The sequence below is a fragment of the Pogoniulus pusillus genome, chromosome 29, assembly GCF_015220805.1.
Source record: "Pogoniulus pusillus isolate bPogPus1 chromosome 29, bPogPus1.pri, whole genome shotgun sequence".
In the NCBI taxonomy this organism is placed as follows: Eukaryota; Metazoa; Chordata; class Aves; order Piciformes; family Lybiidae; genus Pogoniulus; species Pogoniulus pusillus.
Genome location: NC_087292.1, coordinates 8716772 through 8730858, shown reverse-complemented (window position 1 = coordinate 8730858; position 14087 = coordinate 8716772). Strand labels below are relative to the sequence as shown.

Here is a 14087-nt window from a genome sequence, read left to right as displayed (position 1 = left end):
GTTCTGCGCTGGTAAGGGAGAGAGCTACAAGTAACTTACAGAGCCCTTCTACCTGCTCTTCCCTTTGAATTTAGTTTTGCATTTTGCAAAATGTGAAAGTCCCTTTCTGGAGCTACCAGCCTGCTCCTGGGAGACTTCCTATGCTCCCTGCGCCACTGAGTTGGTAGAACACCATAGGGTTTGCCTGTTGTGCGCTGATTTTGCAGTTCACTTGCTGCAAATGAGCCAGCAACTCAAGTAACACGACCTGGAAGCATCTTTTATCAGTATCAGTTCTCCAAAATGGCATTTTGTGGGATCAGCTGCTCTGATATTACTGTCCTGGAATGAGTTTTAGAAATAAAGTCCTTGTGTTTTAATGAAGTCTTATAAATGCAATTAAACATGGTGTTATCTGTTAAGTGCCACCTGGTTTGTACTTCTGCAGCTTGCTTGAAAGCTACTGTAGAGACTGCACATCTTGATATTTATTCAGTGATGAGAGTTCTAACTAACTCTGTGTCCCCCTCATCCCAACAGCACATACAATGACAACACGCTTCAGTCTCTGAGCTGTGACACGAGAGCAGAAGTAAGAGATATAACCACTGGTGATGACAACCTGGACACACTTCTGATAACGCATCTGAAGTTGTGCAAAGGTCTTCTGCAGGTAAGAAATAGCCTCTGGGTGTCCAGGGCACTGGCTGCAAATGTTGATTCTGTTTAGGATCAAAAGTGAAGTTGTAGCTGGTTCTCTTAAAGCAGGAAGATGTAGAACACAAATGGATTCTGAAATATCTGCATGCTGCATATGTATGCACAGAACATGGCATACAAATCTCTGCTGCTTTTTTAAAGCTCTAAGCAATACCTTTGTGCCAAAAGCAGAGTGCTAATGCAGCAGGACAGTTTGGGTTGAATTCTGTATGGATAACAGGTGCTCAGTTGCTATAATGAATGAAAAACTGTTAGTTTGTTTTTAGCACTAGTAGCATAGAGGGCAAGAATGAGCTCTTATTTCCCCTTCAGACCTCATATTCCTCAATTTCAGTTCTAGCACTCAAGCATGTTATTGTCCTCAAAGCATTTACCTTGGCTGAGGATGGGCAGCAGAGGACAGTGTAACTATTAGTATTGATCTGCTGCATAGTTGTCAATGGATGTTCCAGCATTGACTCATCCTGCTCTGCTAAGCAGCTCTGCACAAGTGACCTGTCCCTGCTGTGATGGGAGAAGAGGCCTTTTGAGAGCAGCCGTCATGTTTTCTCACAGATTATAGATGCTCAGTTCTAAGAAATCCTCCTTTACCTTGAGCAGGATACTGCCTTTGTTTCAGCTACTAAGCTAAGCATGTTGCATTTCAGAAACTGAAGTCACCCAACGTAGCCCAGGTTGTCCAGGAGAGCATTTTGGAAGAAGTATCTGAGCAGACACGAGTTCTGGGGGATGTCTTGGACATGTCTGTTGAACAAAGTGAGTAACTGCATTATTAAAGGCATGCCAGAAATGTGAGAGCTCTGTGTGAGCTTCAGGGTTTCGTTCTAAATTCCTTACTGACATTCAGAGGGCTAAAGCAGCTCTTACTTCTGGGCTCTGCAAAAACACAGAGCCTGTCTATTGTTTGGTCTTCCCCCTGCAAGGTAGGAAAAGTTTTGAAGTTTGGCTCAAAGAGCTAGTAGCTGAACTGGCATGTCTTGGAAACAGCAGTGTTATTAATAATGGAGTCTGCAGTCAAAATACAGCAGAACAGCCTTCATGAAATCCTCTTCATATCTCTGCTTTTCCTTAGCAAGCCAATAGCCCAACTTCTGTACATGCTTTCAGGAGAAGTTGTGTGTGCAGCTTTGCCCTATTAAATGCTTCCGTTGGCTGCTGGGTATGACAAAATGATCAAGGCACGACGAGAGACTTTGGAGGCTTTTGGGCTTGTGTTGATAAATAGAGTGACAAGAATGCAAACTTCAGTTGGAAGCATGTGCTGACAGATTTCATCCTGAAGGATGTGAGAATAAACTGTTCCCTAGAGCAGTGCTCCGAGGAGCCTTTGGCACAATGGGGCAAGGAAAGCATAGGAGTCTCAAATGCATGACACAAATTCAACAGCTCTATAGGGAAGACTGAGAAGTGGTAGAGTTGGATACTGAGCAACCACAGGGTACTGCTTGAACTGCTCTTCTGAAGCATTTGATGAAAGAGAGCCTGCCTCAGCCTGCACACTGAGGTTCAGAGTTCTCCTCTTGTGAAGTTGCCTAAGACAGGATCTCTGCAATGCTTGGAAGAAGCACATCTCTTGCTGATAGAAGTGGAAACATTTGAAGTGACAGAAAGGTCTTCTGAAACCTGGCTCAGGTGCTGAACCAAATGAGAGGCAGGATAACTGCTGGGCTTCTCATTTGGGTCTTGAATGGCGGCTTAGGAGCTCAGCCTGAGCTTGGTGAAGTCACTGCTTGCAGATGTTACAATACTGGCAGCAGTTCTCCAGCTCTGAACAAACACACGTTACTGCTGACGTGTGCTGGATCTGGCACCGGGGGCCTAATTTCTCATGTAAAATCCAGAACCTGTGGGAGCTCACAGCCTTTCAAATGTGGTGTTTTTCCAGTTATTCAGAAAACTAAGAAGAAGAAGCACTATCTGAAAATCTGGAGTGATCTTGCAGAGCCTGGCAGCTTCTTGCTTACTTCAGCAGAGAGATTTCGTCACGCACTGAAGTACACACTGGTGCTCAAAGTGAAGGAGAAATACCCCCGGCAGTTGGAAGCAGGTACCCACCCCTGCCCTCAGCACAAGGCTGCTCTGGTTTCATCTTCTTGCATGCCTAAAAATTGTCCTAGAGCATTATAGGAATAAACTAAAATGTACTTGTTGGGGGCAGTTTCCCTCTATCCAACCTCTCACTTCCTCATTTGTTCTTTTCCACCTTACTTCCAGTGCTGCAGAGGCTGCTGGAGCAGATCACCACCTGTGGGGGGTTGCTGCCCTCCAAACCTCCCCTCCAAACAGAACTGGTTACTTTATTCCAATTTTATAGCTACCTGGAGAAACACCACATCACCAGCCTGGAGAAACACCTGGGAAAACTTGCCAAAGAAGGTAAGTGCTTGGCTCCTTCACTTGAACTGACAGGTCCAGCAGCTGGCAGTTGCTCTCCAGACTTCCTTTGAGACACACTTCCAGAGCGGCAAACAGCCTCAACCGCTGCATGACAATCCTCTTCTGACTGTGCACTCTGAATTAGAACAGGAAATACATACTTGACTCCTATATCTAACCAGGAAGAAACCAAAAGGGATGTGTGAAGGATGAGTTTATCTTAAGAGCCCTCAAAAGTGAATTCTGTGATGTTCTGAAGTTAGAGCAGAAACCAAGCTGGCAGCAACTCTGCAGCTGGATTTAAGAGTCAAGTAAATGTCTGTAGCTTTGTGTGACTGTTGCAGCTGTAATCAGACACAGATAATAGCAGTAACATTTCAGAGGTTACTAACATGCACTTTCTAAGCATGAGGTAGCCAACGTCTTGCTTTCAAACTTAGTCTGTCAGAAAATAATGATTTAAAAGATCGTCCTGCTAGTGGCTGCATCGTCAGTCTTATTTTGATGCAGATGACTCCTGAGAACTTGTGCACTGCTAGGCAGAGAAAGAGACCTGGAATGTTCTTCAAATTCAAGCTGTAAATGCAGTGCCTGATTTCTTTTAAAAAAGAGAGAGGCTTTTCTCTCTGCCTTCTTCTGACATATCCAGCTGTAATGTTTGAAACTATTTTGCTGTGCTGTTTCCTTACTTCAATATCCTGCTTGTCCTGACATCCAAAGCTGCAGATTCTGCACTCCTGTATTCAGTGCACCCATGTCCTAAAAGGAGCAGGTCTTTGCTGCAGCCTATGAACTACCAATGAAATAATCATCTCTGCTCCATTTGTCAGACTGTCTTGGCATGGGAGGAAATGGAACAAGGACAGGGAGGGAAGACAGGATGGTCAAAGGGGCACTTGTCCTCACTTGCTTCCTGCCATGCTTGCCAGACATGTCAGTAACTACTTGTGGCTAAAGGAGACTGAATTAAGAGTTTGTCTGCTCCCGATAACATCTTCATTTGCCAGTGAAGTTGAGCCCTTTCACTTGCAGTAATGCTAATTGAGGAGCTACAATGCCCTGGACGGCTGAAGACGCTTAAAAAACTGAAAGGAAAGCGACTGAACAGACTCCAGCCTCTGCCACAGACCTTGCAGCTCCTTGGGATTTTACAGCTGGATGACAACCACCGAGTCAGCAAAGCAGCCACTTCCTGCCTTTCCCGGGCTGCAGCAAACAAGAACTTCAGGGAAAAGGTAAAGCTGCAGCTCTTGCCTGCTTTTCTAAATGGATGCTCAAACACATGGAACTTGATTTATCCTGTGACAGCTCTGATGTCCTCTCCACACTTGACTCATCTATCAAGTAGAAGCTAAACTACATCAGTGCTGATTAGCCTATACCCTTGGCTCAACTTAAGCAGATAAACTGGTGCTGATGTCAGTCTGAAGTGCTTAAGTTTATTAAGTCTCTCTTTTTTTGTTTTGTTCAGGCTCTCCTTTTTTACACTGACGTTTTAACTGGCCATGATGCAAGACTTCAGCAGGCTGCATGTCTGGCTCTTAAAAACCTCAGAGTAAGTACTTACAGTTCTATTTTTCCTGTGCATGTCTGGGCCAGAATTTCTAGATGCAGAAGTGTACCTAGCTTTGATTTGGTTTGAAGCTGTCAGAGTTACTTTTTCAGCTTCCTTTCATTTGGAATTAACCAAAGCTTTGGCTGCCAAAGTTCCACACTGTCAATGTTGTTATTCAAAAGGCAGCAGGCAGAGGGAGCTGCAGGCATTTCCAGGTGCCTCAGTTTGCAGTTTGATTTGCCAGACACAGTGCAATGGTAGAAAGGATGTTTTCTGACTTCTACAATGTTGTCAGTGGTGAAGGACAACAGACACTGAGTGCTGGAGCATCTGGCGCTTGGAAGAATGAGCAACGGTCAGCTCGCTATGGAGTCAGAGCTAAAGCTTTAACTATAGGAATGCAGTTAAATCACTATTTTTAACAATAGCTGACTACAGCCAGCACATTAAACTAAATATTTGCATTGCCATTGTAAGTAACTGTCTGAACAGATGTAAAACTTTCCAACAGGCACAAGTCTGTGTGAAGTTAGTTTGCACACAGGGGATCGTTGAGAGTAGTTTCTACAAACATGTAGTCACAAGACAGGCCCAACACATCTGAGTCTTAATCTCAAAGCCAGACTTGCAAAGCAGCTGTTGCCCTTGCACACTGTGTGTTAACTCTGTCAGTGGTGGAAGGTCCTGGTTGGTTTATGCTAATTTAGTGCTTCTGCAGCAGTGACCTGTAGGACCCTGAAACTTTTTCATGTCATTAAATGAGACAGGAAGTAGAAGAGGTCAGATCATACTCAGAAAAATGAACTACAGGCAAGTATGTTGGAGAAGGAAAGAAAGGTCACAGTAGAATTCAGATGCCAGGAGATGGAATCAGTATCTATATGCTTACCTTGCAAAAAATCTTTATCAAGATGCAAATTTTTCTGTTCTAAAACAGGGTGTTGAGAGTATTGAGCAGGTTGCTCACCTGTGCCAGTCTGAAACGGAGGAAGTCAGGAATGCAGCCAGGGAAACAACACTCTCCTTTGGTAAGTCTTTGCTACAACCTCAAAATAGAGGTCTTGAAAAGATAACATGTAGTAGTGTAGAAGAAGAATGGGCTGGAAGCTCTGCCTCAGTACACCTAAGGCAGTGCAAATTATTTTGTCAACAGCTGTTTCTTGCCATTACAATAAACTTTGGGTCACATAAAATAACCAAAGGCTCTCAGTAAAGCTTGCAGGACCAGCCCAAGAGATGGCTGTAAGGGGAAGTGCTTAGAAAACCACTACACTATTTTAAGAGGTGGCTGATAAGTACTGGAAGTGCTGATGGAGTCACCTTGATACAGTAGTGCTATCAGTGGTTTTCTCCTCCTGGACTTTGTAGAAAGGACATTTGAAAGACATTTGAGGAGGGCAATGAAGCTGCTGAAGGGCAACTGAGGGAGCTGGGGCTGTTTAGTTTGAAAAAGAGGAGGCTGAGGAGAGATCTCATTGCTGTTGACAACTACTTGAAGGGACAGTGTGGAGAGGCTGGTGTTCATTTCTTCTTACAGGTAATTGGAGACAGAACACCTCAAGCTGAGACTAGGGAGGTTTAGATTGGACATTAAGAGAGTTTTTCACAAAGAGAGTGGTCACACACTCCCACTGCCCAGGGAGTGGAGGAGTCACCAACTCTGGATGTAGTTAAGGGTCATTTGGGATGTGGTTTAAGGTGAATCTTGTAGAGTAGGGTTATAGGTTGGACTTGATCATCCTGAGGGTCATTTCCAACCTGGATGTTTCTGTGATTCTGTGACCCTGGCAGTCCACAACAGAGTCTCTTCTAGTGCTGGAGAGGAGCTAAGCTGTTTAGGGTACTTTTTTGTTCTCACAGAAAAGACTCTTTAGGTCTGATCATCTTTTCTAGCCACTTCCAGCATGACTGTTTACTTCTAATTTTGGGTGATAGGTTGGACTGGATGATCTTGGAGGTCTCCTCCAACCTCGTTGATTCTATGATGTTCCTATTCTTTCTTCAAATGGTCCTACTGAATCCTGGTAACGAGTACAAATAAAAGGGCTTCCTCTGATTCCTTACTGCTACTTCACCTGTAGATCTACATTGGAGTAGAGCTGCTCGTGAAATCTGTTTCCAATCTGTTGCTGTTCTGTATTAGTACTTCTGTTGAGGGCACAGGGGAACAGGCTAAACCCCTGAATACCCAGCTGCTACACAGGCTGTCCCCTTTACCTAGGGTATGGCCATTTCCCCTTTCTGTTCTTCCTAAAAGTGTTGGAGTCCATGCTTTGTTGTGGGAATCTCCAGCCCTGCTTCACAGCAGTTCACAAAGCAACTTTTCCAGCTGTGGTGCTCCAGCCCTGTTACTCATGTGGAAATGTTTACGCAGGGCCTGATTTTTCCAGGGTAGTTTTTGGAAAACTGTTCTGTCAGAGAGGTCTTTTGTCACTGCTGAGATTTCCTCTTAGTTCTGAGCAAGGTCACAACAGAAGCATTCCTGGAGTATCTTATTTCTCAGGGTGTTTCTACCTGCCTTCTCTTCCTCAGCACGGGATGTGTTTTCTTTCTCCGCAGGTGAGAAGGGCCGGCAAGCCTTCGAGAAAATGGACAGGATTTGCTGTGAACTAAGAGAAACTGTACAAGAGGCTGAAATTGAAATCACAATATTTTAGCTGTGGAATAGCAGGAACTGAATTGCTGTCCTCACAGCCACAGCTGAGAGGTTTGGCTTGTTGTTTATCAGTGTCTGGTTTACTTCTGTTCTGCCCTGCTCTAGCCATGCTGCACTGACATGGTGGGGGAGAGTTAGCAGTCTGCACTAAGTAGCCCAGACTGCATTTCTCACATTCAGCACATAGTGAAACAGCAAGTGCTGAACGAATAAAAACTCAGATCTCCTAGAATATGGAAGCAGGTTGTTCCATCTTGGTGGAATTATCTATTTCTCCATAAAGTATTTTATGAATTGAGCATTTCTCAAAAAGGAGAGGAGTGATCACTCTCCAACAGTCTCCTCTAGAAACTAGCAAACAGATCCTTTGCATCAACTGCCCTAAGCAGGAAGAAATCAAACAAGGGTGCTTGGAGGTTTCTTTTTCTTGTACAATTCAGCTGCAGAAGGAGAGTTTGTTACTTCAAAAGCTAATTTCTTATCACAAGTTAGAACAGGTTCAAGGAAGGAACCTCCTGTCAAGGAGGTGTACTGAGTGATTGTCTTCAGCAGTTCCCAGCAGGAAGGTAGGTATTGTATTTGCCATGTGACACATGGAGAGCTCCAGAAGGTGCTTCCTGGTGTGTTTTATATGAATTTTATTCAGCTAGTCATAGATCAAAACTACTACTTATAATCTACAGCCTGTGTCAGGCTCTGTACTTGGCACTTGGGTAACTTAGTGGAGGGCAGCCATAACAAGAAGCCTGGCTTCAGGTCAAATACTTGAAAAGGTTAGGCTTGTGTGTATATATATTTTTTTTATATATATATAAACTTTTCTATTCTGTATTTATTTGTTGGATTTCATACTGGTTTCTAAAATGCTAATAAAACATTTGAAACAAATTCCTGCAAGTGCTTCACACTGGGGACAGGTATAAGGAATGAAGATAATTAACACAGCTCTTACCGGGGTAGCAGTCTGTCATGTGCTGCTGTTGTGTATTCCACCTGGGAGAAGTTCAGGTTTGGCTGGCTGGAACAGGCTGAACTATGGTTCTGCTGTTGGTGTTTAGTTCAGGAAGGTCCAGCTGGCTCACACAGTTGACATCTTCATGAGCTCTGAACAGCAGGACCATGGTGTTTAAGTAACACTGGTCTAGAGGAACACAAACTTTAGTGGGCTGCTTACCTGTGCTCTAACGCTGCTTTTAACTTACAGATTTATTTTAAAGCAGAGGAAGGAAGTTGTTTTGGTTTGGTAAACTCTCTACTTGCTCGGGTCTCTTTCCTTTTCTCCTTTGCTAGAAGGGAGAAATGGAAACAGACAGGGCAAGAGGCAGGGCACCCCAATAACATTTTTGCCTGTGCCTGAGCCAGGCTCTGAACTCCAATCATGAAGTGCTGACAGTTTCTGAGGGGCATTGTGAGAACTCAGCTGTTCTAGTACCACTTCCTGAAAGCACTGGAAATTCTCCTCTTGAGCACCTCTCCTCCAGCTGTAGCTGTCAGGTTAAGGCACAACTGAAGCTTTTGCTAAAAAAATAAAAAGGCAAGAGTTGTTACACTTAATGCACTGAGATTCTTCAGCCAAGGTGGTTTGTTAATGTTTAACTGTTTAAAGACTAGAGGAAGGAGATATCTGTCAGAGAGAGACACAGGATACTCATTTCACTTACTCTCTTCCTGGAGCTCTGACCTACATGGTTGCTCTTACAGTCACATGTCAGTTTCTCTCCTCTCCAAGAACCCCCAGCCAAGATCCTGCTAGCCTCGACTCACAGGTGCTCCAACCAGGCAGCTCCAGCCCTCTGCAGCCAGGAACCAGACTCAGGTACATTCTTTTAAAAAAACAGATTTATTTATTGTTACAACTAAAATGAGAACTGAAAACTTGTATGGGACTTGAAAAACTGTACAACTTGACCATAACCTGGGAGGTCTTTGCAGCGGCTTACACAAAAGACAAGATACCTGAAACTGTTTTATACCAAAACATTCAGCTGCTTTCTTTTTTCTTTTTTTTTTTTTTTATTTTGTAAAAAAACTTTCTGGCACTCTGTAAAAAAGAAAGACCTGATGAGTAAATATTCGCTTAAGGCATATAGCAGAGCAGCTCACTAACTTTCTAACAAGTTTAACATGGATGTTTGCCCGTGTTTTTTTTCCAAGAATAGGTTAACCAATACACCCACTTTGAAACGCTACTGTATATACACACCCAAACTACTACCTACAGATACAGGACATCAAAACAAAAGTGGTGACAGTTCAGTATTACAAGCCTTATGCACACCTCACAGGGCTTGTGGGACATTCCACTGTCTGTCCTGGGACAGCCTAACTTCTGGACTTGTAACAGATGAAGGAAATGTCAAAATAACGTGGGCAGGAAGAGGATGTTCAACCTCTCAGCTGCAGAAACTTCTCCTATTAGAATAACATGCAAGTGAATTACTCTGGAGTCAAAGGAAAAGTCTTTTCCTTTCCTGTCAAGCCTAAAATTTAAAACATTCCCTCTTGGGAACAATAGGGAAAGGATTTTGCTTCTTTGTTTTCAGTGGGGCACTGCTTCAGGAGCCTGTACTTGTGCAGATCAAAGCACACTGCTGAGATCCAGCAAAAGAGGATTTCTCTCCTCTCCCTCCTCCAGTGCAGCTTTGAAGGCAGCACAGCAAGTCATACCCTGAAATCATGGAGCCCTTGCTTTGCCTGGAGTGAGCAGAGGTGAGGTGTGGATATGGCTTACCAAACTCTCTGGAATGTCTGTACTACACCGACTCAGCTGAAATGAACCATGCTAACACCCGGGTTACACTGAGTATGCGGCAAGTCAATAGGAAGTCATGCCAAGGATTAGGCGACTACATGTCATCTGCTAAACACCACAGCAGTCTACTGCTGAACGAAGATACTTCCAGCAACACCCTTTGAACCACAGACACTTAATGATCAGTTCATGCAAATATACTCTGGGCACATCAGTAAGCAGAAATAGAAGTTCTTTCACCTTTCAAGCACATGGTATTTCACCGAGACACGAGGAGACTTCACATGCATTTTAATACAAATGGGCTACAAATGTTGCCTTAGAACAATATTCTACCAGAGGATGGAGAGAATAGTGGGGACAAAGCAATCACAAACTGTATCTTAAATACACAGATGAGCCATTATATATTACCATTTTTCTATACTTATTTTTTTTTCATGTTTCCAATAATATAACTAAATAGTGACTGATTACAACATTCCTCCTTTCAAGTACTGGTCTGACCCAACAGTCTCACAGGTAAAGTATTGACTCCCAGTACTACCTGAGGATTTATTATTGTACTTTTGAAAAGCCCTTGATGCAAGCTTAACAAAACACGAAATAGAAGTAACTCGCCCCTCCAGCCCCACCCCCCACCCAGTTCACCAAGTTATTCACTCGAGGAAAAGAGCTACACCTACAGACAGCTCTGCAAAAATAAATATGGAGTGGAGAGAGACTTAGGTAAGATACCCCGTAGCCTTGTTTGCACTGAGAGGGGTGGTTAAGTGCTATAAATCTAGGAAGCCTTTAAAAATAAAAGAAGTGATTAGTAACACTGTTGCAAATCAGCTGTCATGGTTCAGTTTCAGTCACTACAGCTTCCAGTAGCGACTTTACTCCTATCCTCCACACCATGACACAAGCAAAGAGATCTTTGCTATTATTGTTTGAACTCTTTGATTTGGTACTAACAAGAGGAACAGCATTGACTAACGCTGCTTAGTGCAATGCTGACTTCCAGTCACAGTTCTACCAATGCACCCAAACCCTTATTTACAAGCACTTGACGTTACTCAGGTCCCAGGCGAGCAGAGCAGAGTCGACAGCATGGCACAGACAAAGCCACCCCTCATGCTCAGCTCGGCGTGGGGTAGCAGCCACCCCGTCTGCAGAGGTGCAGGCCCTGAGAGCCTTTGAAGAGCCTGTCTGCAGGCCAAACTAAAGCCAGGACTGCTAAATTCTTTGCTTTAAAAAAAAGCAGAATACACAAACGCTTGCATCATAAAGCCAACCAATACGTTCACAGACAGACCAATGTGTCTCCTGGTGAACGTTTTATGTCTTAAGGAAGCTGCTGCAGCATTAATTGCTCTGGATTTATTGAAATGCTTTCCTGGAGGCACTGCAGGCAGCGAGTGCGCATGTTACCTCTCGGCCCTTGCAGGAAGCACACAGGTGTAGAGTGAAACTGCATTTTACATTCCAAATGATGAGGTTTAAGAACTGGTCCTTCTGAGTGCCAGCGGCACAGCTGCAAAATGCTGGTGGACAAGTTTTGGTTGAATTTCCCTTCCTGCTTCTCTAACCCTTCCCTATAACCTCTCCTAACCCAGAATACAGAAGTAAAGACAGCTTTACAAAGGATGGTGCAATGTAAATAGGCATATGTGCAAGTAGAGTGCAACAAAAGTCAGTGAGGAGATACACTTATTAAAAACTCAAAAGAAAAAAAAAAAGGCAAAGAAAAAAACAAAAGAGTTTGACATGTTTGGATACCCTGAGCAAATGCAGAAGCCTGTTTCTATAGACACATGTAAAACAATAAGCTCTTTAAGAACAGTTATGCCAAGATTAAATATATCAATACCACAGGCACTGCCCACAACTCAGTCTTTAACGATGAAGCAAATTGAAACAAAAAAAAACACCTCAACTTACAAAAAAAACAAAACCAGAAAACCAAACAAAAAAACAACCCCAAAACAAATGAAAAAAAAATCCCACAAGACAAACCAATCAAAAAATAAAGTGGAGGAAAAAAAAGCAGCCAAAACAAGAAAAGGCCACCAAAAAACCCCAACCAACCACAAACCCTTCCCTGCGACACCTTCCCCTCCCAAAAAGTCTACATTCGTCAGGTATGTGGGTTTCATGTCTCTGTTTTTGGGAACTCATCAATGTAAGTCATGTTTTTGGTTACAACACTTGGAGAGTACAAGCAAGTTTCACTTGTGCCTGGTTTTTCTGAAACACAAAAAAGTAAAAAGCACTGGCTTTTTAAAAAAGGCTAAAAACAACAATGTGTTGTAATTCTATTATTGTAGAGTTAAAAAAGAAAGGAAAAAAAACAAAAGGAAAACAGACTATTTGGCATTTTCTCTGCTTACTCCTGAATATTTCAAGGCCCTGAGATTAGAATATTATGTTCTTGGGACCACAGGGCTAGATAAAACCCTAGTGCATCATCAATTCTCTCTACAAGCCCTTACCGAAGTTCTGGCCTTTCAACCTAAGATCTACTCCACTGAGGCAAGGCTCAGGAGCCTCCACTGGCTTTCGTTCAGAGAAGCTCATTACAAACCCATCAAGTCGTTGGTGTTTTCCGCAGGGTCGACCTCGCTGGCACGTCCATCAGTGAAAACACACCCTGTAACAGAGATAAGCTCCTGCTGTGAGGAAAGTGAACATGCAAATATTCACTAGAAATGGCTTCCAAGTTGTCATCACGTTCTCATCTTCCTCTTCTGAGCCTTCCGACTTCACTGACTCTTCTTTGTGGGATGAGAGACGTAGATTTTCACCAACAGTTCTCCTCCGAATTTCAGTGTCCTGACTAGTGCTTAGGGAGAAAGAGAGAGATGTTCAGCACTGGATTCTCCAGCTAGGGCAGAGGCCACGTGGACTCTCCAAAAGCATGGCCTCACTCATTGAACACCACAGGCAAAGCTGGACATCTCTTCTGTGGCAGACAGCAAAATATTGTCTGTCACTAATTATTACAGTTCTGGCTACTGAATTATGGGTTTAGAATCACAGATTGTTAGGGGGTTGGAAGGGATCACTAGAGATCACCTAGTCACTCCCCTGCCAAAGGTCCATTCCTGTTCCCAAGATTTCCTTTTTGTATTCAGTAAAGACGTTTGGAATTTGTGTATTTCATTTCCAGAATCCCCCTGATCAAAGCACTGTTTCAAGCTGCATAGGGAAACACTTCTGCTTTACTTGCTTGCCTCCAGTGGAATTTGCAAGGAGGTAGCAGGCTCTGATCTTGATCTCAGCCATGTAAAATGAAGAGAAGGCTTATTCTAAGGAAAGATTACTGGAAACACACCTAATCTCCATTTCCCAAAGCCACACTCCCTCACAAGTTCAGCTAAATTAGGTCCATCAAGCCTACCAGCTGCATCTGTTGAAGAGGCTTTGGAGTTCTGTGGACAATACTAACATTCAGTATTTTATTCCAGTATTTATATGGGAAGCTGAAGATGGCTTGTTAGGAGCCCTTCCCGTGGGGAATCTTGACGCTTCCCCTGGTGAGCCTAGGGCCTTTTTGTTTTGCTCTGCGTGGCATTCCTGTGGTCGCTCTGAATAAAACCAGTTCACTCGCAAGACAAGGCCTGCGGGTGGCAGCCAGCACCACACCACAGCAGGAGTGACATCTAGCGGCCTGTGCTCCTCTGCCTCCTGCACGCAGCCTCGGTGTAGTCTTTAATATCATGACAGCAATAGGTAGAAAAGTTCTCTGGTCATGAGCACCCTCTACTCCTTTCATCGAAAGCACCTTTGCCTGCAATTAATTTCGGATTCTAAGTGTGGCACAGTTTTCACCTAGACGACAAAGTTCACCTCTAGTGGAAGTGCCTCTGTGTAACAGCACATGGCAGCTAAACCAAGGCTGAGCCACCTCATTGTGCTGTCACTTCTTTTACTCTAGCAGGATCCCCTAAGAGGGCCCAGCCTCCTGAAAAGATTTTGGGTTGGAAATGCAATTACACTGACTCCATCAAGGTCTGTTTGAGCCTTTCTGTATGAAATTCCATTAGTGAGCAGATGTCCTACAA

General features: G+C 43.7%; 2 protein-coding genes across 7 annotated transcripts in view; one reads left to right on the top strand and one right to left on the bottom strand.

Annotated features, from left to right (window-relative positions):
- RIPOR3 (RIPOR family member 3) overlaps window positions 1-8174 on the top strand; it is a 52712-nt gene extending 44538 nt beyond the window's left edge. For 3 of the 4 annotated variants that reach the window (XM_064167857.1, XM_064167859.1, XM_064167860.1), the window contains 8 exons: window positions 520-652; window positions 1347-1455; window positions 2585-2746; window positions 2914-3075; window positions 4108-4310; window positions 4547-4630; window positions 5568-5658; window positions 7190-8174. In XM_064167857.1, the coding sequence (XP_064023927.1) occupies window positions 520-652; window positions 1347-1455; window positions 2585-2746; window positions 2914-3075; window positions 4108-4310; window positions 4547-4630; window positions 5568-5658; window positions 7190-7287 (1042 nt within the window). In that variant the 3' untranslated portion in view covers window positions 7288-8174. Of the gene's footprint in view, window positions 1-519; window positions 653-1346; window positions 1456-2584; window positions 2747-2913; window positions 3076-4107; window positions 4311-4546; window positions 4631-5567; window positions 5659-6565; window positions 6995-7189 lie in introns of those variants that run through there. The other variant, XM_064167858.1, reaches the window with a different exon arrangement.
- A 933-nt stretch (window positions 8175-9107) lies between these two features.
- Window positions 9108-14087, bottom strand: part of PTPN1 (protein tyrosine phosphatase non-receptor type 1) — a 43591-nt gene continuing 38611 nt past the window's right edge. For all 3 annotated transcript variants that reach the window (XM_064167861.1, XM_064167862.1, XM_064167863.1), the window contains exon 9: window positions 9108-12865. In XM_064167861.1, coding sequence (XP_064023931.1) covers window positions 12658-12865 — 208 coding nt within the window. In that variant the 3' untranslated portion in view covers window positions 9108-12657. The remainder of the gene's footprint in view (window positions 12866-14087) is intronic.